Source organism: Lycorma delicatula, chromosome 2 (assembly GCF_047948215.1).
Source record: "Lycorma delicatula isolate Av1 chromosome 2, ASM4794821v1, whole genome shotgun sequence".
NCBI classification, from domain to species: Eukaryota; Metazoa; Arthropoda; class Insecta; order Hemiptera; family Fulgoridae; genus Lycorma; species Lycorma delicatula.
Genome location: NC_134456.1, coordinates 201,727,913 through 201,750,964, shown reverse-complemented (window position 1 = coordinate 201,750,964; position 23,052 = coordinate 201,727,913). Strand labels below are relative to the sequence as shown.

At 32.9% G+C, this 23,052-nt stretch overlaps 2 protein-coding genes across 7 annotated transcripts in view; one reads left to right on the top strand and one right to left on the bottom strand.

Annotated features, from left to right (window-relative positions):
• Window positions 1–13,752, bottom strand: part of Hmbs (porphobilinogen deaminase-like protein l(3)02640) — a 56,284-nt gene extending 42,532 nt beyond the window's left edge. Inside the window, exons 1-3 of one of the 2 annotated variants that reach the window (XM_075357024.1) lie at window positions 13,399–13,752; window positions 4,757–4,829; window positions 3,287–3,402 (exon numbers count right to left, since the gene is read on the bottom strand). In XM_075357024.1, coding sequence (XP_075213139.1) covers window positions 3,287–3,317 — 31 coding nt within the window. In that variant the 5' untranslated portion in view covers window positions 3,318–3,402; window positions 4,757–4,829; window positions 13,399–13,752. The remainder of the gene's footprint in view (window positions 1–3,286; window positions 3,403–4,756; window positions 4,830–13,398) is intronic. The other variant, XM_075357022.1, reaches the window with a different exon arrangement.
• An 82-nt stretch (window positions 13,753–13,834) lies between these two features.
• The window catches only part of LOC142319573 (endoplasmic reticulum-Golgi intermediate compartment protein 2), a 43,030-nt gene continuing 33,812 nt past the window's right edge, over window positions 13,835–23,052 (top strand). For 2 of the 5 annotated variants that reach the window (XM_075357017.1, XM_075357021.1), the window contains exons 1-2: window positions 13,835–13,996; window positions 15,468–15,604. In XM_075357017.1, coding sequence (XP_075213132.1) covers window positions 15,499–15,604 — 106 coding nt within the window. In that variant the 5' untranslated portion in view covers window positions 13,835–13,996; window positions 15,468–15,498. Of the gene's footprint in view, window positions 13,997–14,049; window positions 14,183–15,464; window positions 15,605–23,052 lie in introns of those variants that run through there. The other 3 variants (XM_075357018.1, XM_075357019.1, XM_075357020.1) reach the window with 3 other exon arrangements.

The window sequence follows — 23,052 nt, the reverse complement described above, 5'->3', positions numbered from 1 at the left end:
AAATAAAGAGGTATATGGGATTCTGTGAACGATTTGCAATTGCTATGTCATGAGGGTAAACCCCTCTCATAGCAATTCTGGGAGATATATGTGCGAGGGAAATCCTCTCTCATAGCGTTTCTGATAAGAACTATTTGCCATGTCATCACCTACCCTGTTAACAGAAATTCAAATATGTTGTCCATAAAATTAGAATCATATCAAAATTTGTGGTTCATTTTTATTCTTTACCGAAGTTATTCTAATATGTCTAAGCATGTAAATTGTGTTTATATCCCATCTATCCTTAGAGAATTGGCCGAGGAAAAAAATAGTGATGTGGAAGATGTCAGTAATGTTTTATCGGAGAGCGATCAAGACCACCTTAACAATGAAAATGTGGAAGTAATTGTCCATAGTAGCTCTAGTGAATTAGAAGAATATGAAAATGATTAATTTCGTGATAATGATGATAATGATTGGTAGACTTATAAATGATAACATTATTAATGACACTGAAGTTGAACGTGAAAATGACAATAATATAAGTGCGGTAACTTCCTCAGTGATTATAATTTTTTTATAGGGAAAAATTTAGAAACATTATGGATAGATACTTAACCTTGGAAAAAATCTAAAAGTAAACAAAAAAATATTATAAAAAAGTTATAAAGACCAAAAAAATGTCCAAAAGGTATAAAAATGAAACTGAAGCTATCTTGATGATAATGAACACCAAAATAATTGATGAAAGAGTAAAATATACAAATCAACACATTCAAGGAGTCAAAAAAAAAAATGTTTATGAGAATTAGATTATAAACAAGCATGCCAAAGTGAGTTTACGGCTTTGATGGTTGTTCTTTGTCTGATCGGTACTAAGAAAGGGAATCATACTGATGTAAGGGAATTGTAGTCTGATGATGGCACTGGACTTCAATTAATGCATGCTGTAATGAGGTATAACAGGTTTTGTTTTTACTGCACTGCATTAGGTTTGATGATAAATATACCAGGAAAAAGAGGAAGAATATTGATAAACTAGACCCAATCAGAGTAATTTTTGACTCTTTCATTAAAAACTGTCTGGTCTGTTACAATACCAGTGAATTTACTACAATAGATAAGATGCTTCATAAATTTCGCGATCGCTGTTCGTGGGATCAATATATGTGTTAAGCTGGCGAAATATGGTTTAAAAACGTTTTCCCTGTGCGATGCCAAAACATTTTATTGTAGTAACATGGAAATATATATTAGTCCATACCAAGTGAACTCCGTTCCTTTCGAGGTAGTAAAAAGGCTTGTAGTGCCTTTTTTGCAAGTGTTCTGCTTACTGATTATTTGTTGACAAAAAATAACATTTAGTGGAACTCTGAAGAAGAACAAAAGGGAGATACCTCCACAATTTCTACCTAATAAAGAAAGAAATATAGGACGTTCTCTGTTTGGATTCCAGTACAATAAAATGTTGGCTTCATACGTTCCCAAAAAGAATAAGAGTGTTATACTAATTTCTAGTATGCATGATGATAGTAGCAACAAACCGGATGTCATACTTGACTTCAATTTTTCAAAAGTAGGAATGGATACTTGTAATAAAATGTATGCCGTTTATTCCGTATCACGCAAAACAAAAAGATGGCCTCTTACTACATTTTACGTAATCATGAATATTGCTGCAATCAATTCCCGCGTACTATAGACCATGATTGCAAAAGAAAAACAACAACGTAGAATTAATATTCTGAAAATACTCTCAATCGCACTCACAAAAAAACATATAATTTCCAGGTCACAAACTTTATGACTGCCTTCGGATGTAACGGCGTTCTTACAAAATTATCATTAGAAGTCAGTTTCAGTAAACGAAGAAGATACATATGCTGAAAACTATCCTCCAAAAAAACGAGGCACGTGCTTTATGTGTGGGAGGAAAAAATATTCTTCTGCTTCAATGAGGTGTGAAAAATATAACAAATTGCCTGCAAACAACACGGAAGTAAACAACTTTTGTGTTTGAAGTGTGCTGAAGAAAATTAATTATGTATCTAAACAAAATTAATTTACGTAATTATTTATTTTTTTTTTAATTTACCGTTTTGCAAGATACTTTAAAATACATAAATTTTTATCTTATAACTTCTTTAACAGTAATTTATCATTTCAAAGTTTAGTTGTAATTTGACAAGTTTTTTAAACGTAATAATGTAGATTGGTTTACAAAAGTTACAAAAATTAAAAAAACACATTAAAAAATAAAAATAAAGCTAAAGTGAAATAAAAATAATTTCATAGTACAAATTCATAAATTTTAGACTGTGTTGTAAAAATTACAACGCGCAAATGGCATAAAGTTAAGAGAACTATTTTATTGAAGTTACGGAACTCGTAAAGCAGATGACGCACTTCTAACTTACTACTGTCATATTTCTAGGTAAAAGAGTTCTTAATAACTAAACGTAAAACAGAACAAGCAAGTTTCTTCCACTGCGATTATTAATTACAAAGTTATAATAGCTCAAAATCTGATGCTTTCTTTCGTTACCCATACTATGTTTTACATATTGTAGACGATACATTGTTAATTTTTTCCACAATACTACAGTTGTTTTACTTATTTAATGTTTTTTTTTTTTTTTTTTTATCAAAATTCGAAGAAAAGTACGGTATTACTTCGTCACATGGTGGGATTGTGAAGTGAAATTGACTTTTCTTTACATTTTGAGATATGAGTACGAAAAAAATTATTCACTTAAAAAGTAATTTCTTTATATATATATATATATATATATATATATATATATATATATATATATAAAACCTATGTATAAAATTTATGCGTCGAAAATTAACAAAACTGCAAGGTCAATTTCATTTAAATTTAGATACGCTGCAGTAACGTGCCTGAAGTTATACATATTAAAATTTGATGAAGATTGGTTAAGTCGTACCGTAGTTACACCCAATTTAACTTTGACACTTCTTGAGTTACACTCAATTTAACGTCAAGTCAGACTTTGTGTATTTTTTATTCGCGCTTATGCAATGAGGCAAGAGTTTTTTTCTATTATTTTGTCGTACAGACACGTACTGAAATTTGTGAACGTTAATAACGCAAAGAAAAAAATAAACAAAAGTGATTAAAATATTTTTAGATAGATTGGAAAATTTACTTCCATTCATAATGAAATAATACCCAAGTAATTTAAACATTCCATAAATACTTTACTGAAGCTTATTTAAAAATAATTTCATGATTTACCAATTTGTTAATTAACTGATTGTATAATAATAACATTATTACATTTTGCCGAGCAGTAGAACGAAAAAGGCATCTATGAGTGGGTACAAGCAGTAACAGAATCGAACTTTCAATCGCCCTTTGCTATGCTCTGGTAAGCAGTCTGTCGCTTCTAAAAACTTAAAAAGAAATACGTGTCATTTTTCTCAGTATTCCACACTAATTCACAGAATATTAATGAAAAATACACTAATATTTTCGTTCAGATTTTCCTTAACTCCTTATTAAAACCAGGATAACATTGTTGGAACAAATTCGTATATCCTTCCGGAACGAATTTAATTGTATATAAATTACTTAGTAAATTTTTATAAATTTTTTTTACAAATTAGCTTAGTAAATTGAATTTAATTTTGTTTTGCATTCTTAAAATATATAACGCTTACAGAACGGGTATGAGACTTCGATAACAAATTCAAAAAATAAATATATTAGAACATTTGTTATCAAACAACTTTTTGTTGTTAATTGTATGGAACACATCGTTATCTCAAATTCGAAGTATAAAAAACGTGGTTAAAATCGATAATTTATTTAATATATAATAGCTTTATTTATTATATCATATAATAGCCGGATAATGCACAATGATTAACAAGATCAAGTTACACAAGATGTACAAACTACAAAAATCAAATCATGAATCCAATTTTTAAGATGAGATTCAGGCTTTAAATTTTGGTTTCATCATGGATTTTAAGCATTACAATCAGAAATCCGAAAAAAATTACATTAGGAATAAATAATTCAATTTTTTATGGAAATCTTCAAAACTGAATCAGACTTTCTGGCAGATTCAAAATGTCAATTCATTAAAAAACTTCTGAGTGTAACTACAAATTAAACATTTATGGGCAATCTTTAACACAAAAAGGGTACATCGCTAACACAAACACATGTAAAGTTTATTAGAAATTACAAATAACTCGCTTCCAATTACATAGAAGTTGTTCATCTAAAGAATCTTCAGAGATACTTATTACCACTTTCTTCAGAGAAATTGGTAGTGGCACTGTTGTTAATGATGCTTGTCAAAAAAGGTTAGCTTAAGTAAATAATGGTGCCAATAGTAACACCAATAAAAAAGAAACAGCTGATTAGCTCCAAACAGTCCTATGGACAAATAATTTCAAAGGAACTGTTATTAATAATTTGAAAATGTTACTATATTTTATCAGTTGTTTAGTGTACCGTGCTTTACAAAACTGGTTAAAATGATACAAGAAAGTTAAAGAAATACATAACTAAATCATTCAAGAAGTGAAAATTGAGGTAATCAAAATTAATTATTTTTAACAGTTATAAGGAAAAAATAATCTTTCTAGACGGTATCTTGGAATTTTATTGACTGCAATTCAGAATGCGTGAAATAAGTGAGCAATTACAAACAATCAAAGATGCAATTAAGTTCGTAATAAAAAAATAAAATGTTCAATACTTTTTATTAAAATGAAATCATTAAAAAATACTTACCAATCTCAAACTCTCTTTCAGGATATAATTCTTTTAACCTGCCAATTACATGATTTGTTTGAATCAATGCCAGCTGAAAAAAAAAATATATTTAAAAACTTAGATATTACTAAAAAAGGGATGAATAAACAATACCAAACATTTAAAGAGCATTTGTGCCCACTAATCGTCAAGAAAGTTAAGCCTTCTTAGGTTTCCTTGTTGGTACACCCTCAAACAAATCATCCAACAACCTACACCTGACTAGAGGGGAGGTAGTTGTCAGCCTCTGAAATAATGGATTTCAGTAGATTTGGAAATCTGTCATAATTTTTTTTTTTTTTAATTAAGAAACCCTCTCAGAGAGATGTTGATTATAGTTAAAAAATATTTTTGTAGGTATGTCCGATATGGATCAAGAGCTTAAATGAAACACAACTGCATAGAAAAGTTTCAGTATATGATCTACTAATATAATTCAACTCTACAGATAAGCATGTGAAGTTAAATCTCTTTTAGTTTATTAGTCAAAATACTGGCTAAATGTTCAATACGTAGAATTTTCAAGCCCTACCTTACATATTTTAGTTTGCAATGATTAATTAAAATCTTTACAACGCAGCTTACTTTAGATTTCCCCTTCAGGAAAAACCCACACCATATTTCAAATAACTCAAGAAATTAAAGCCTCAAAGATTATATTTATTACAAAAGGTTTAATTTTTATTAACAATTTAAGAGGTTCTTAGTAGTTTGCTATGCACAGTTTTTAAGTATAATTTGAGGAATATAAAATTTTCACTTTCACCTACTTAGGAAATGGATAATTCTTATTAAGATAGTGAGCAAGAGAAAGTTTTTCATTTAACAGAGGTTTATTATAATTGTATTACATCATTTTTCTTCAATTTTTTTAATTATCAAATGAGAGATTTTTTTACAGTTTAAAAATTTGTAATATCATAAATAACAGCTTAAATGGTTTTCCAGTATGTTAGTAGTATTGTGTGTGTATATACCTCTCTCTCTCTCTCTCTCTCTGTGTATATATATATATATATATATATATATATATATATACACACATACACTGTGTGTGTGTGTGTGTGTGTGTGTGTGTCTGTGTGTGAACACTAAAATGCTACAAACCACTCAAACTCATAATGCTAATTCTTAGCTTTTACAATCATTAAGAGACTATTACATCATCTCAAGATTGTATAGACTACTAGAAAATAATGGCTACATAAATACAATAAAAGTGATTATTCAAGAAAATAAATAAATATAAACAATTATCCTAAAATAAGGAAGAAAATAGCTTACTAACTTTGAAAAAAATTAATAAAATTTAGTTTTCAAGACGAAATTAAATAAATCATCACTGTTGTTAAACACAATACCAAAAACGTAAATAAACTAAACCAGAGATTCTCAACCTTTTTAGCTCCATGACCCCCAAAAAGAAAAAAAATGTATATAATGAATAATTCCCAACCCCCCAACACCAACCCAATGAAACCTAGTTAAAGCTATTTAGCTTTAGGGGACGGACTGAAGAGGAATCACGCCAGGAGTACGAAGCTCACTTGCGCCTAGTATCCCACTATCAGCCCAGTCAATTATTTCCCATTGGTCTAAAGGACCGGAATGCAAACAACTCCATTCATTAACAAAACACAAAAATCTATAACCTCCACTAAATAAATAACGGCCCGCCCGATAAATCAAAGACACAGCAGCAAGGGACATTCGTTCAGACTCTGCGATTAGTAGAAAGATAATAAACTCCCGCTATCCTTGCGTTCCGTTCCGTTCTAGAATAGCAGTTTAGTTTCGAATGCGAAGCCTGCGTCTGGTACCTTTATTTAAGTTTTTAAAAGTGTAGTTTCATTAAAAATAATAATTGAGATTTTAGTTTTTTGTGTGTGGTCAAACGGTGTAACTTGTTTTTTCTCGATTAGATTCTTAAGCAAAAATGGATAATTTGTAAAAAAAACGAAGTCAACCATCTAGAACCAGTGAATCAATTGGTAAAAAGACAACATTGAATAATGACAGTTATTTAAATTATGGTTTTACCTCACTGAATGGAAAGGTACAGTGCTTTGTTTCATTTCAAGTCCTCTCCGATGAAAGCAAGAAGCCATCAAAAAATTAATTCGACACTTGGGATCTAAACTTCGGATCATAAAAGCAAACAATTGGAATTTTACAAAAGAAAATTACATACTTTAAAAAATCAACAATCTTCTATTTGTAAATTAAGCCATACTGATAAAAGTACACTTGAAGAATCTTATCTCGTAACATTACGAGTAGCTAAGATGTCTAAACCCCATACAATCGCAGAAAACCTCATTTTGCATGCTGAAATTGAAATGATCAATGTTTTGATAAGCGTGAAGAACCGGAAAAAATCCCGCTTTCTAACGACTCGGTATCAAGACGGAATTGATAACATGACTACCGATGTTCGCGATCAGATAATTCAGCAAGCAAGTTCAAGTGAATTTTTTAGTATTCAATTTGATGAATCAATAAATGTGACAAACATTTCTCACTTCTCATGTTTTGTTAAGATATGAATGCGATAGGAACAGATCAATCAAAAAAAATATGTTATGTAGCAAATCAATACCTGATCGTGCAACAGGAAAATGTATTTTTGATGTTTTTTATGAAGCTACTAAAAACTATGACATTGATTGGACAAAACATGTTGCAGTATGTATTGATGGTGCCAAATGGGAAATAACAGGAAAGAATAGAAAAAATTAAATGATCGTCTTATACCAAAGACGAAATGAACGCACAGCTTCTTTCACACATGCTCACGCCACGAAAATTTTAAAAAGATTCTTTGTAAAGATGTAAAAATGGTTAATTTTATAAAAAGTCGACCATTACCGAATCGGCTGTTTGCTAAACTACGCGATGAAATGTAGGGAAAAAATTTCTTCTTTTGCATACAAAAATCAGATGGTTATCGCGGGGGAGAGTGTTAACCCGGTTATTAGAACTGCGAGATGAATTAATAATATTCCAGGATAAATAAATGCCATTCTCAATATTTTTACAGAACAATGAGTATATGTTGTAGTTGGCTTACTTAAATGATGTATTTTCTTATTTCAACGACTTGAATATGAATTTACAAGGACATGATAAAAACATTTTATTAATGATAGGCAAAGTTCAAGCTTTCATTAAGAAACTTTATATCTGGATTATTCGCCTTGAAAAATTTTTATGTTTCCACTCACTTCCGACTATACTGGAAAAAATTTGGATGAACTCTATTAGTTACCATAGCTTGGATAGCATGAAGATGGATTTGCACGGGCTAAAAATTCAGTTGGCAGAGAATTTCCCAAAAGATAAAAATGATTTCTCGAAGAGATGGGTACTGAATCCATTTAATGAAAACATCGCTGCAGCTATTAAGTTACCAGTTGAGATTCATGAACAGCTCATCGAAATAAGTGTTTTGAGAGATGGGTACTGAATCCATTTAATGAAAACATCGCTGCAGCTATTAAGTTACCAGTTGAGATTCATGAACAGCTCATCGAAATAAGTGTTTTTTCATTCTTCTACCTCCTGGGAAAGATCCACATTCAAGCAACTAATACTCAATCCCAAGGTATGTCCCTCCGACTCTAACGGGCCTCCCCGCTACTGGCTGTAAGTCTAGCATGACAGAACATCCACCACTGTAATAGCTCCCTCTTATCTAGCCCTTTGAGGGGAAGCCCGGTCCATCTATGCCGTTCCTGGGACCCCTACTTCGGATCAGAGCAATCCTCACTTTCTATTCCAGATTGCAGGTATCTATATAGTGGGTTGTCATGTCTTTCCCTTCAAATTGACACTCCTCACGTTCTCAGTCAGGTATTCCCTAACACCTCTGCAGACCAGAGTCTGTAATCCTCCTCCTTTTTTTGCAATGATGTGGATAACTAGGCCTTCAACTTGTCTCCGCTGTCGGGTGTCAACTACCATATAGGAGACTATATTCTCCAGCTGAAAATATTAATGCCTTTCGTCACATCTTATCTCTGTGAAAAAGGTTCTTTGTCTATGGTTGTGCATAAAACTAAATATAGGAATCGCCTTCTATTACTTGAAATTAATTTGTGTTTGTGTATGTTTCTAACACTGATACACATATGAAGAAACATTTACATGAAAACAAATGCAACCATCTCATTAATTTATTTTCTTTACATGTGTATTTACAAATGTAAGTAAAATGTTAATAATAAATGATTTATTTTCTCATAAAATGATTTCAATATTGTTTAAGTGTAAAGCTGCATGCTTACTTCACAACCCCCCTTTCATATTAATGTGACCCCCATGTTAAGAAACACTGAACAAAAAACTAACCTAAATCTACTAAGTTTAATTGAAAGAAAAGCCCTTTACGATTAAATAACTTTCTAACTTGGTCATCTATTAATAAAATAAAAAAGTAAAATAAAATACTCCAGTTAAAGAATTAAACTTTGATAAGATAACATAATTTCAAAAAGAAAAATAAATTATTTTGTAATAAAAATAATCGGCTAAAAAGTCCTATAAAAATTTATAGGACTTTTTCAATACATAAAGATGTACTTTATACATCTTCAATAACATTTATTAATAAATTATAACCATTTTCAGAAGTTCATGTTTCAAAGAAAAGATAACCTCACACTATTGCAATAAGTAAACCCAGATAAGATAAATTGTATATTTATTGCTTAGTGCGGCCACTTATATAATATGTAGATTCCAAGAAATTTATTATGTTTTCTTTACATACTAGATCTTTATGGACATAATACAGTTTAGACAATAAGTAATTTCTTATCTTTTCAGTTTAATTATAACAATTACAAATTATGAGCTTATTAAATTGTTAATTTTTTCAGCTATGGTTATTAGCCATCAGCTTGCAGTTGAACTTTGTTGTTTCATATTGTTGTTGTTTACATTATTTAATTTTGTTGATCTGTAGGAATCAGTTCATTAAATATAATGCAGACATTTTACCTTACTTCACACCGTTCAATTTCCAGAATGCTATTATGACATTCCACATGTCACAGAACTTTCAGGTGAAAAATAGTAACAATTTACCCCACCTTCCATGGGAGATGCTAATTACAATAAGTTCTACGTAATATGACAGATTAATACTGTACTACTAGACCTAGTAACACTAAGAAAAATAAATATCATCAAAGAAAGAAAATTTGCATTCTGGGAGTAAATTTAATAAAATAATATATTGGGTTATTCAAAAAGAAGGAGCAGATTTTAAATATTTATTTCTAATGAACTACAATAGATACACATATGACACATCACTGAATAGAGGAACGTTCAAAGTTTTAAGTACTAGTTCCATTCAATGCTTACAGTGGCGCTATGATTTGTTTATGAGATTATGGTGATGCCACAGGAAAAGTTGTTTTGAATGCTGCAGAGTGCAGAGTGAATCCACTGTTTCAGTGCAGCGTGCATTTCATTGTTAGTTCAACAAAGAGGCAGTTTGTCATAATCACATTTACAACTGGTACAAGAAATTCGTAGAAGATGGTTGCATATGCAAAGAGAAAAGCACTGGTTGTCTTTGCACATCAGATGAAAATGTTGAGCATATCCAAACTGCTTTCGACGGTAGCCCTTCAGAAGAAGAAGAGAATTTGGAATTCCACAATCAACGAATGGCATACACTTAAAACAGTTTGCATAAAAGCTGTGTAAGTTGCAGTTAGTTCAAGCACTGCATACTGTCGATCATGAAAAAAGGCACAATTAACACAATTCCAGGACGATGGATTGGAAAAGATGGGCAAAATGATCTTGTTCATCTTTAGTGACCTCCAAGATCACCAAATCTTAACTCCTGCAATTTTTATCTGTGGGGTACGTAGAAAACACCGTGTATGCCTGCTGCTCTTCAAGATCTGTGAAATCGAATTGTTATAGCAATGAATTCAGTAACCAGGGACCAGTTAGTTAATTCGTGTGTGGCAAAAAATGGACTATCGATTCAATGTTTGACACATAACAAATGGTGCTCATGTTGAATGCATAAAATAAAACTTTGAAGTTTCTTCTATTCAGTGATGTATCATATGTGTCTCTGTCTATTGTCATTCATTACAAATAAATATTTAAAATATGCTTCTTCTTTTTGAATAACCATGTACATTAAGGTCCTGAGTAAAGTGGAAAACTACATCCCTTATCCCTTATACAACTTGATGATTCTGCAACATCTGAATAAGCCTCATCCTAAAAAATCAAAGGACATAAAATAAGAATATAAGGCCAACAAACAAAGCCAAGTTTAATAAATCACTTCTTGGATCACTGAAATTTAAAGATGTTAGGCGAAGTTTCAGTACATTCTTTAGATAAAGGCAGCACAGCTCTTCACAATCCAAAATTTTTTGTCATTTCACTACTGATTCTACTTTCGCAAAACACCTCATTGAAACAACCCACAACCCAACAAACAGAAACAAAAAATAGGAAAAACTCACATATAAAAAACAAAGGAAATTTTATACACTTGAGCAACTCAAAATATACAAAAACAATATTCTAACAAATAAACATAATTTAAGTGATACACAATTTTCAAATGCACTACAAACAGCAACACTTTTCACAACATGATTCAAACATTAGTATCACACAAAAGCATCACAACACTCAGTATCGGAAAAAGCTTACAATAAGTAAAAGTTAGCTCAAGCAAAGGTCTGAACTTTCAACTTCTGTTTAAAAAGTTTTAAAAATTGTATAATTATTAAACAAATTCTCATTCAAATTATTGAAACTTCTGTTTCCAAAGGACCTTACAGGGTTAATTTTTCCATTTTCATAATCTAACAATCTTCTCACTACTCTTTTACAAATCCACTTAACAAGCCCAGATAACCACCATCAGTTCTGCTCAATATGCAATGAAAAAATTTATCTTTTCCATACTTTCCACTATAGCATACTATTTCTTCATTCCTTGTACTCCAGTTCTTCATATAATAATTCTGAAGAACTTCATTTCCATTTTGAATCTTGCTCTGACCAATGGTCCACATTTGTGCACTATATATATATATATCGATAGTAGAAAGTAAAAGAGACTACAATATCTACTGAGGAAAAACTACAATATCCATTGGCAAATGGTTGAAGATGAGAATATTTCAATTCCAGTTTTCACTCTAAACTCATACTTGGTTGTACATATGGCTTTTTACAGCACTTTCGTCACAACAATTTATTTGGAATTTAGAATTAATTTTATATTTACTTGAAAATAATTCTTATATTAATTCAGCACTTGCTTCTGATAAAAACTTTAAATTATTTTATTTCAAGATTGTTACTGTTCTTACTCCTTTTACTATAACCATACACATTTTCACAGATATAATAATTTTGAGACAATAGAAACAAGAAACCAAAAGTAATCACAAACAAAAAAAAAAACAAAATTATATCACTACATCTTTCATATTTAGAATCTAGACAGATATTTTTCTGAATTTTAGAATCTGTAAATTCAAACATGATGAAGCACCCTATAAAATATAAGTTGAAACAATAAAATTAAACTGTACCTCTGATTTACGCATACATTACCAACATATGAATAGATACAGAAACAGTACACATAATGTGTACTGAAGTTAGTTTTTTTAAAATGTTAATGCAATTTTATTACAATACTCTTTATCATGGATATTGAAATGCCAACTTATAAAATAAATGTTAATCAGAAAAGCAACAATAAAGATAACTAGTTTAAAAAGAACTGATCTTAATTAGTAGATATAATAGAAAAATACATATCAAATTCAATAGTTGCCAAACTGAAAAAAAAAAATTGGCTACAAAACAAATATTATCTGAACGAGGCTAAGTTCAATTCTTGAAAAGAATCTGATTTTTCACTTATCATTTTATTTATTTCATCTTTATCAAATAAAAGAATTTCTGAAATTACAAAAATAAAAATGAATATTTCTTTTCTTTTATTGAGTACTGCCCAATTAATTTTTGCACTTCATCTAAACTAAGGTCAAAATAATTTATATTAATAAACTGATTGATCTTACTGATTGAACTGTTATGCTCAGTTCATAAAGTATTTCATTTCATATAGTTAATGACAATAATTTTTTGGAATCAATTAAAATAAATAAGAATATTAAAATGAATATTTCAAAACATTAACATTAAACAAAAAAACAAATTCATAACTTATGACTTGCATCTGACCTTCATACACCAGAAACTGTTGATTTTATATACTAGAACCAAATTACTACTAACTATAATTAACTAGCTGTGGAACATAATCTCAAAAAACCTAACAAATTAATTTTACACATAACCACCATAATTTTCACAAATTACTTTCGTCCGTAGCAAAATAAATATTCATATGTAAAAATATAAACACACTACATAACAGAAACAAGAACAAGACAAATTTTTTAATGGGATCTAAAGAGCATTTTCAAAATACGTAACAATATCCTAAAACTTTCATTTTTGAAGTTTCAAGATTAATTATAAATGTTGCAGTTACATAATCTACATAAAATAAAACGCGGTCTAAAAATAAACAAGCACAAAGTGTCACTTACCTCGCTCTTTCGAGATCCAACTTTAATTATTTTGTCTCTATCACCCATTTTCTATTTTTTATTTTATTTTAATTTTAAATTATTCACAATATGTTGAAAAGTGAAAGTAGACGACAGGCAAACGTCCTCCAGGCGTTCTAATACACCAGTTAATATTTTATAAGAAAGACATTTCAAAACCAAAAAATTTTGGAAAAAAACAAGATAAATGAAGAAAGAGAAATTAACTCAAAATAGTGCGTTAGTGCAATTGCTGTCACTGCAGCAGATCGCACATTAAATATCATAACACCGCACAACCACAATTCATGCAGTATCACTGTACCTCCATTTTCAACCGAAAGGTCAGCAACTGTCAGCTGTTCGGCTACCAGCTGATTATTCTGAAAACTTTTTTTATCATCTGATCTTTTGACGCGTTGCCTTGTTTGTTTATAAGGTATGACGTGTTCCATAACCTATAAAGTATTAAGTTTTACCATTACTACTTTAGTATGCTGTTTGTTTGATACAGAAGTGATTGTTTAACTGGATAAAATTGAAAGTTTATATTACTTTATTTTTTGTGTGTTTAAAAATTAACATTACAACATTTTAGGTGCGTTGCCCGACACGTATATTTGATTATACCGAATTGGGCTTTTTTCTTACATTACTATGAATATTATTATTTAACTGATGAATATTATTATTTGAAATACTTACATTTTATTTATCATCCTCGTATAAACGAGATTACTTTCTAAAGTACTACAGAATGGTAGTTATATCATTTAATTTTGTGGTAAATTTGTATGTTTTTATCTATTATGTAGTTTTATGTAATTTTAAATTATAAGAAGGACCTAACAAGCATTAATCAATAACATTATTGTATACCATTCTGTGAAACTCCCACTATCTGTAATGTAGTGAAGGAAAAGTTTCACAGGGAGAAACAGAAAATTTTAAATCTATAAAAATTATGCTTCAAAGTAAAAGAAAATGAGTATAATATTGAAGTAATAATACTATCTTTATGCAACAAATTAACTCTGTTTTGTGAAAGTAGTTTTTTGACAGTACTTAAGATTTTTGTTTGATCTCAAGCATGATACATCATCACTTAAGTATTAATATTACAGCTTTTCATACTGTAACAATATTAGTCAGTTGTAATTTGAACAAACTGTAATGATAGTATTTGTTATAATAATTAGCAGTGTATGCAATATGTGAATTTGTAAGGAAAAAACAATTTATATGTAAGATTATATAAAAAAATTTCATATTTTTGTGCTTTTTAAGTAATCATTATTAATTTTAATTATATTCATTATATTTAAGTAATAGTCACGTAAACTTAAATACAATTTTTTCAGTTAAAGGACCAGATTACAGTTACATTCCTGCCTTTAAAACCCAAGAAAGTTCTTAAATATAATTTTTCTGTATGTTTAATTATAATTGTTAAGTTTAATTAAATAATGATGACAGTTTATTATAAATGTTTCTTAATTTTAGAAAAAAACATAATAAATGTGGTTACAGCTAGGCATTATTGAAAACATCATCCTACTTGAGTAAAATTTCACTAAGTTTATTTTGACTGTAAAAGGTGTTACTAATCATAAATAATGGTGTTCGTTTAACACATAGACATAGAACATTAAAATACTTAAATTTTTAAATACAAAAAAAAATTAATAAAATATTTCAGTAATCAGAAATTACCCAACAATCTGCACAATACGTTTTCAGAATATGACAGCTAATCTTGTTAAATTTATAAATTTACCTGAGAGAGGTCCAATATAAGCATTACTGCATATAATTATAAATATAATTAACCAAACTTAACCTATGCGCTAACCTTGACTAGTGAGCGAAGCGAGCATAGGATTAGTTTGGTTAAATTATATTTGTAATTCCTCTGCAAATGGTAAAGTTTTTAAAAAAAAAAAAAATGAAAATTACATAAGTCTACTTTAAAAAAATTTTTTAAATTTTACGGAATCTGTCAGATTCCGTAAAAGAACCCATTTTACTTATTATTATTCTTAATAATAATGTGAATTCCTTTTCAGTAGATAATATCTATAATAAAATGAGACAGAAATCATGTTGAGAAGCAGGAAAAACAAACTCACTGAAGCTGTCCGTGAACTGGATACTTTCCCAAAACTTCCAGAATCATTTGTTGAAACATCACGTGTTGGAGGAACATGTAAGTCTATCAGTTTGACTTAAAATTTTTATTTAGTTGAAGTATTTGTTATTCTTTTCGTCAAAACATACAATCTAATTATTATGTATCCGAAACATAGAATCAAACTAATTTTTTCCCTGAATAAGAGCTCAACTACCCTCTTATGTTAACATTTCATTTATTATACTTTTCTTTGCATACAAAATAACCTTACAGTTCATGTGAAAATGATACTTTGTTAAATATAGTTCAAGCTAGCAAAAGAACAAACAAAATTATACTCTTTAACAGATATTCAAAAATAGAAATGTTATAATAGTGTCTCTTATGCATCTGTTAAAAAGTTGGCTTGAGATAAAATATACTGCATATACTCTGTAAGTGCACCATTCCAATTTTAAATCAGCAATTAATTTTTACATAGTAAATAGGTAGAGCACCAGTTTGATTACTTTACAAATTCTCAGATAGATTGATCATATTCGGCATTTTTGCATAAGTTTCTCTCTGTTTATCCATCATTTTGTACTCCTTGTTTCTATTTCCAACATTGCCTGAACTTACACTAAGACAGTCAGAATTGTAAAAATGAATTAGTTAGTTTGGTTTTTAAAATATTTTTTTTGTAACAATTTTGTGTTGAAATTACTAATGATAAATAAATGAAGAATAGAGAAGTGTAATCAATGAAGTTAATTAATTGTAGTAAAATGTTAAAAGTTTTATATCAAAATGAACACTATTTATTATGAAAAATTCAGTAAACATTGAAGCAGGAGCCATTCTCATAACTACACAAATGACAAGATGGCAGTAACAGTTATCAATTGATATTATTAAAAGCCTTTTGAGATGAGACAATTAATGACATTTCACTTTAAATAGATATTAAAGAATAGTTAAGACAACTAAATTATAATAATCATTGTACTTAGTAACTTGCAATGCGGTGAGAATGTACATAGATCATGAGAATGTACAAGATCATAAATGAATCTTCTGTTTAGAGATTTAAGATTTGACACTTATGATTATATGGTTGGAAAAAGGTTATCTTTTTTTCCCTACCCTTCCTGGGACTGCTCATGGAGAGCATTATGTCTGGTAAAGGAGTGTCACACCACCAGCCATCGAAATGCGGAGTGCCCACTGCCTCATTGTGCAGAGGCGACCTCCATGTGCTCGGGAACCCACTAAGCGCTCAGCCGCGGACCTATCCACCCTGGCACCCTCAGACATCTAATTTCCTGGTGGGACGCTAAATAAATATGAAGCTTATCCATCATCTTCTTAACATAGCTCTCAACCGCTTTCCATTCTTTAACTCCTTTTAGCATTATGCTTATGTGGGTCCTCTGGATGGAACATATCTTCCAAGATTTTAACTAACTTATTTAACATCTCTCTGCATACTTCATCAAAGCGCAGGCAAGAGAAATACACGTGGTCAGAAGTCTCTTCCTCATCACAGTCAGGGCAGCGATCCACATGGTCAGGCCATATTTATACAGATATGCCCTAAACCACCATGACCCAGGAACTGTGTTTTACTGTATCCCAGCAAGCCATGGGTCCTGCTATACCAACTCCCGATGTCGCTTATAAGGTGATGGGTCAACCAACCTTTAGTGGCTCGATCCCACCGTTCCTGCCAAGTCTTCATTAATTTTTCTGTTAGGTGGGATTTTATGCGCTTTTTGTCTCTTATTGTCTGGGGCTCTGCTCCCAGAGCCTCCTTTTCTGCAAAATAACTAAATCGATCAGCATTGCACCCACCAGGACTTCAGCTGCCTCCTTAGAGAACGTTCTATACACTGCTATGATTTGCAGACAACATCGTTTATGAACCAACTCTAGGCTTCCATGATATTTTGCAAATCTCGTTACATCAGCCCAAAGCTCCGCCCCATGCAGCATTGCTCTGATGTATAGTCGATCCACCAGCATTAGGTAGGAGGACGGCTATTAATCTTGCAGTCCTCTCAGCCTTATTAGCTGCCACTCCTGCTTGTGTGCTAAATCTTAACCTTGTATCTATCCATATGCCAGGGTGCTTTATTGTCAGCCTTGACCCTATTCTCCTATCCTCTAATGTTACTTTGAGGATCGGTCTCTTCTTAGCCTCGAAGATCGCTACCACCTCCATCTTATTTGAAGCTGGTGTAAGTCCCACCCCTGCCATCCAATTGTGTATGCCAAACTTATTTTGTCAATGACCTCTCTTTGTAATCACCTTGACGACCAAAGCGAGCGAGGTTGTCAGCATAACCAAACATCATTAATATTCCTGTGAAAGGGCAACTCGAAAAACACCATTATAACTCAGATTCCAGAGAGTTGGTCCAAGTATCGACCCCTGAGGCACTCTTCTGCAGAACTGTTTCTCCTGATACCCAACACTCTAGCCTGCACCCCAATAAGTAGGAATGAGCCATTCATCGCAAATGCAAAGGCACTTCATGTTCCTTCAAGGCCTGCATTATGGTGACGTGAGAAATGCAATTAAATGCACCCACCACAACAGCATCAAGGACGGACCTTCTCCACGAAAGCCGTACTGACTAGCAGAGAGTCCGCCCCCCCACCCACTCCTCGACTGGCTGAGATATTCTGTGTTGGAGCATATGCTCCTGTATCTTGCCCAGCACATCTATCATCACCAACGGCCAGTAAGAAAAAGGGAGTACCAGATCTTTCCCAGGTTTCATGACAAGCACCACCTGCTGGCGCTTCCATATCTCGGGGAATACACCTTCCATGAGGCAACTGTTATAAACCTCAAGAAAAACCTCCATCTCATCCCAAACCGTCACCTTGATCACCTAATTCACAGCCAGTCCGAACCCAGTGTCTTAGTTAGAGGTAATCGTGTTGCTGCCTCCAAAAGTTCAGTTAAAGTGAAAGGAGGAGGGCTTTCTTGTTCACTCCTCTCATCAATCCTAAGCTTTTCTCCTTCAGGAAAGAGCCTGTCTATTATATTGCAAATCTCATGGACATCCTGAGTTACAGGGACTCTAGGCCTTAAGGCCCTCCTTACCAGTATGCTGTAAGGCTTGCCCCATTGATCCATTTCCAAAATTAGTTTCTTCCAAGACCTATTCTTAGCTTCTCAGGTGCATCTAACAAAATCCTTCTTACATTCACAATATCTATCTGTAAGGATATCTCTAAGGGCAGGGTCATGCGTCTCCTAGCCCTATGGCAGGCCTTCTTCTTTTCTGTGATTTCAGGTATACTAGCGGTATACTATCCCCCAGTATACTAGCGGCTGCTCCTTTCTGGAATACCTTCGCAGTAGACTGGCACAAGCTGCTTCAATTGAATTCAGTAAACGAGATACCTTCTCCTCTGCTGTGTGTCCTTTGCTTACTCTTCTGAAGTCAAGCACCTGTGTAAAAGCACCAGGATCCAGCTTTTTGGTGCTCCAACCAATGAATGTTGAAGGGCTTTCTCCACCAGATTCTTCCTCCATTATTGTCGTAATGACCACTGATGGTCACTACCAGAGAAGCCCTCCCACACCTGCTAATTACCAATATACGTGGCCAGCTGTGAAGTCACAAACATTATGTCAACAATAGATCCTGTTGCACCTCGCGTGAATGTAAAAACATCTCCAGTATTCAGACACATAAGGTCCAACGCCACAGTTGTTTCTATTAATGTTCTTCCACGACTGTCAGTCCTAACAGATCCTGAATGCATGGACCACGCATTGAAATCTCTCGCGATTAGTGCAGGGTGATGCATGAGGAGATCCCTCGCCACATCAGCCAACTCCTTCTCAAACCTCTTGATTAGAATATTCGGCGATGTATTGCAAGACTAACAGAAAATCTTTTTCCGACTCTCGCCCTAACGTAAGTTCTTCCTAGGCAAACTTCTCTGATGGGTAAAGACCTGCATGTCCAGATGGCAGCACCTCCACCTCTTGACAGATGCCATCCCAGTCAGGAGCAAATTACATATGGCTTGGAGACGAGCACAATATCCATGCTCATTTCCGAGGCATATCTGGCCAATAAGTCATGTGCCAGTGCTGCATTATTTAAGTTAATTTCGTTCTTTACTGTAGCCAGTGCTCAGCGGCAATCTCCATTCCAGCTCCTTTTGGACATACTGTAGAGCCTGTGCAGTCCCCTCAATGCCACAGGACAGACATCTGGACGCCTCCCTACAGTCTGCCACCCAGTGGCCCTCACCTCCACAATTAAAACATGCTTCAAACCTTTCATCGCTGCAGCAACCTCTTGCTGTGTGGCCAGCCTCAAAACATCTGAAACACTTCAGGGGCTGCTCTGTTGTATCAATATGACACAAGAGCATGCCAATTTGTACGCAGCCCTTCTGCGCAATGGTGGCAGCCAGTGCTGCAGGCAATCTGAATATGACTACCTTAGTGTCACTGCGTAGCCTGTTCTGATGTGTACCACACATTTTCCAGCAAGTTCATACCAGCAGTCTCTCCAAGTTTTTTATCTATGTCTTCCGTTCTTGTGTTGCATTCAAGATCCTGAATATGGAGTGCTGCTGTTTTAGCCCTTGTGTATACTGATACTTCTTTTAAGGCGGTAGTAACTGCCTGTTTAAATGCTCCAGTGTTATTTTTATCTTCTTTTACTTTGATCTCCATTCATTCCCCTAATTTTCAAATGGAGAGTATTTCTGCTTTATCAGGGACCATAACCCCAGTCCTGACAGTTTTCAGGAGATCAGCATATGAAGCTGTGGTCTTCAATACTAGTGTCTCTGTTTGATAAGTAAGCTGATCTTGAGACTTGCTCCACTAGACTGAGGGGGATCTATTGCCTGGTATGGCCAGATACTAATTCTGCCCAGTCATCCTCCCTTCATACTCTACAATTTTACAAGTGTAGGTAGCACACCTCTTGCCATAAATTTCCACCCACATTGATCCTATTTTACCATCATTATTTCTTCTTATTTTACTGAAGATGTCAAGCAACGCCTGGGCAAGGTTGTTGCCATCTCAAGAATTCACATAAGCTATGTGGAATGCCTTTCTTATCGGAGCCTGCTCTTCAATCCCCACCCCAACAAGTTTTGCCTATGTAGCGGTCATAAATACGTTGCCCACCTGGATCCTCTAGACGTTCAATAACCAAGCCACATGTGGTGTCTCATTCCAATTGCTTCAAGAAGCTTTTCTTCATCTGTCTTTCTATTATCAATGACTGTCGCACTCATTGATAATGACTGTGTGACGAGCATTGTCGCGATGCTCGTCGCACAGTCCTTCCTCTCTGGCTGCCTGGTGTATGTATTTTGGTACGCCTTCACCAGCCATTTTTTCTTAATGAATTCTGCTATGTTCTCTCCCAGGACTCCATTCTTCAAGCCATTCAAAATGGGACACCCAGTAGTAACAACAGTCTGGGTGGCCGTCTCGATAGTATTGTTCCTCCTCAGTGGGGTAGAAAGGGAATCGACCATTCGTCATAAGTCGACAGCATCCCAACTCCTGTGGGGGAAGACACTCACCTTGTGATGATTCTGCGGTCACCCCCCCATTCCTAGCCCTGATGGGCTTTAACAGGAGTAAGTCCTTGACAGCAATTCTAAGATCCCCTCCAGCTCTTTAATACTGAGTTTGACATTCTTATCCATGTTCTTCTTAAGTTCCTTGGCCAGCTGCTTCAGCAGTCTAACCACATCCCTTAAGTCGAGAGGGACATATTCGTCTCCTCAGTAGACGATTGCCTCATCTTGATCCTCTTCACACCTTTGCTAGTCTCCGTCAGTCTTGGAGGTAAGCCCCCTGCCAATATGTTAGCAGGTGGTGCACCAGTAACAACCTGGCCAGGCACCACCTCCATGTCCTCCCGTTTGGAAGTTGTAGGCTCAAGAAGAACTACTGCTGCCTTCTCCGGCTCTCCCTCCATAATGATGGGAAATCCCCTTTATCTATTCTGTAGTGTTTGTATTTTAATAATGATAATTATCAAACTCCTGTATGTAAATACACAGAATGAATCAAAACATCCTATATCTTGCTAGTGAATAAAATTAATTATTTATTCCACAATGTCATCACTACTGATAATGATAACCCGATAACCCTTACCGATACTGATAACAACCACCCCAGTTCATAATCAGCTGAATATTAATGTATCCACTAACACGTAACAGTGGCAGTCAGACAATTTTACACCTTATTACCAATTGCAATACAGTCGCATAAACAAAAAAAAACTTAATAAAAAGTTATCTGTCTTCAAAAATCATTCATCTTTAAAAAAGACTCCAGATAAATTTCATCTACCGATGCGTAGCTTCCAAATCAGATAATTAAACCGAGTAACCAATAAAATAATAAAAAGCCCAGATCGCACCAAAAATATGTTATTGATGAGGTAAAAGGAGATGTGGTAATTGTAGTTATAGATCTGAAAGATTGAAATGAGATTAATCCTGGTACATAATTTACATTTCAAATTTCTATAATCCTTAAAGTATGATTGGACAGGGTCTAAAAATTAGTATATAAAATTTATTTAATAGAACTGTCATCAAACAATAAGTAATATTGTATTTATATTACCATAGAAAGTAGTAAAAATGTCTATGAACCACTCCACTGCCACTTTGACTCTAACAAATCCAAGTTATTTACTAGAATAGAACCTAAAATGAGAGGTGGAGATTGTGTCAGATGAAGACCAGGAAGTTTCAAAGTAGCATGAATATATAAGAAGCAATTTCAGTTTCCAAATTAATCTGTAAATGCAGACTGAAAAACAAAACTAGTTCTATGAGATTTGTAGATATTATTAAGGCATTTGATAGTCTGGAATGGAATAAAATGACAATCTTTAATGAACAAAGGATTGAAATTTTGAGAAATAATATTGATAATTTGAACTAGGATCAGATCACCTACTAAGGCAAGATCATATAATTTCAGTCAATTATATATAATTTTTTTGAATGAATTTTACAAAGAAGGTACAATAAATTTACTGGAATTAAAATTAAAATCTGAAGCAACAGTACAAGAGAGAAAAATAAAAAATCATATGATTCACAGTGACATATTACCAGATTGTTTTTGGCAACCAACATTTTTACCTGCTAGGAATCTATTTTTATATGCAAAAGGATTCTGGCAATGTTATAATATCTTCCACATCACATCTGCTATGAAATGATCAATAAGAAACCTGATCATAACTTCAGTAATATTTTACTAATTGCATAGAAATTATACTGAATTCATCACAAGTCATAAGAGAGTCATATCTTTGAAAAAAATCATAACTAACGGAAAAATATAAATTCAGCTTTATTCAAAGAATTGTGATGAATAATGCTTCCCAATTTGAAACAGTGTGCTTATAGATTCCATGAGTAGAATAAGAAAAGTAAGATCTAAAAATAAGAGCCCTGCAATATATTGTGTTTCAGATTTTTATTATTAAAAAGCCTCTCAAATTTAATCTTAA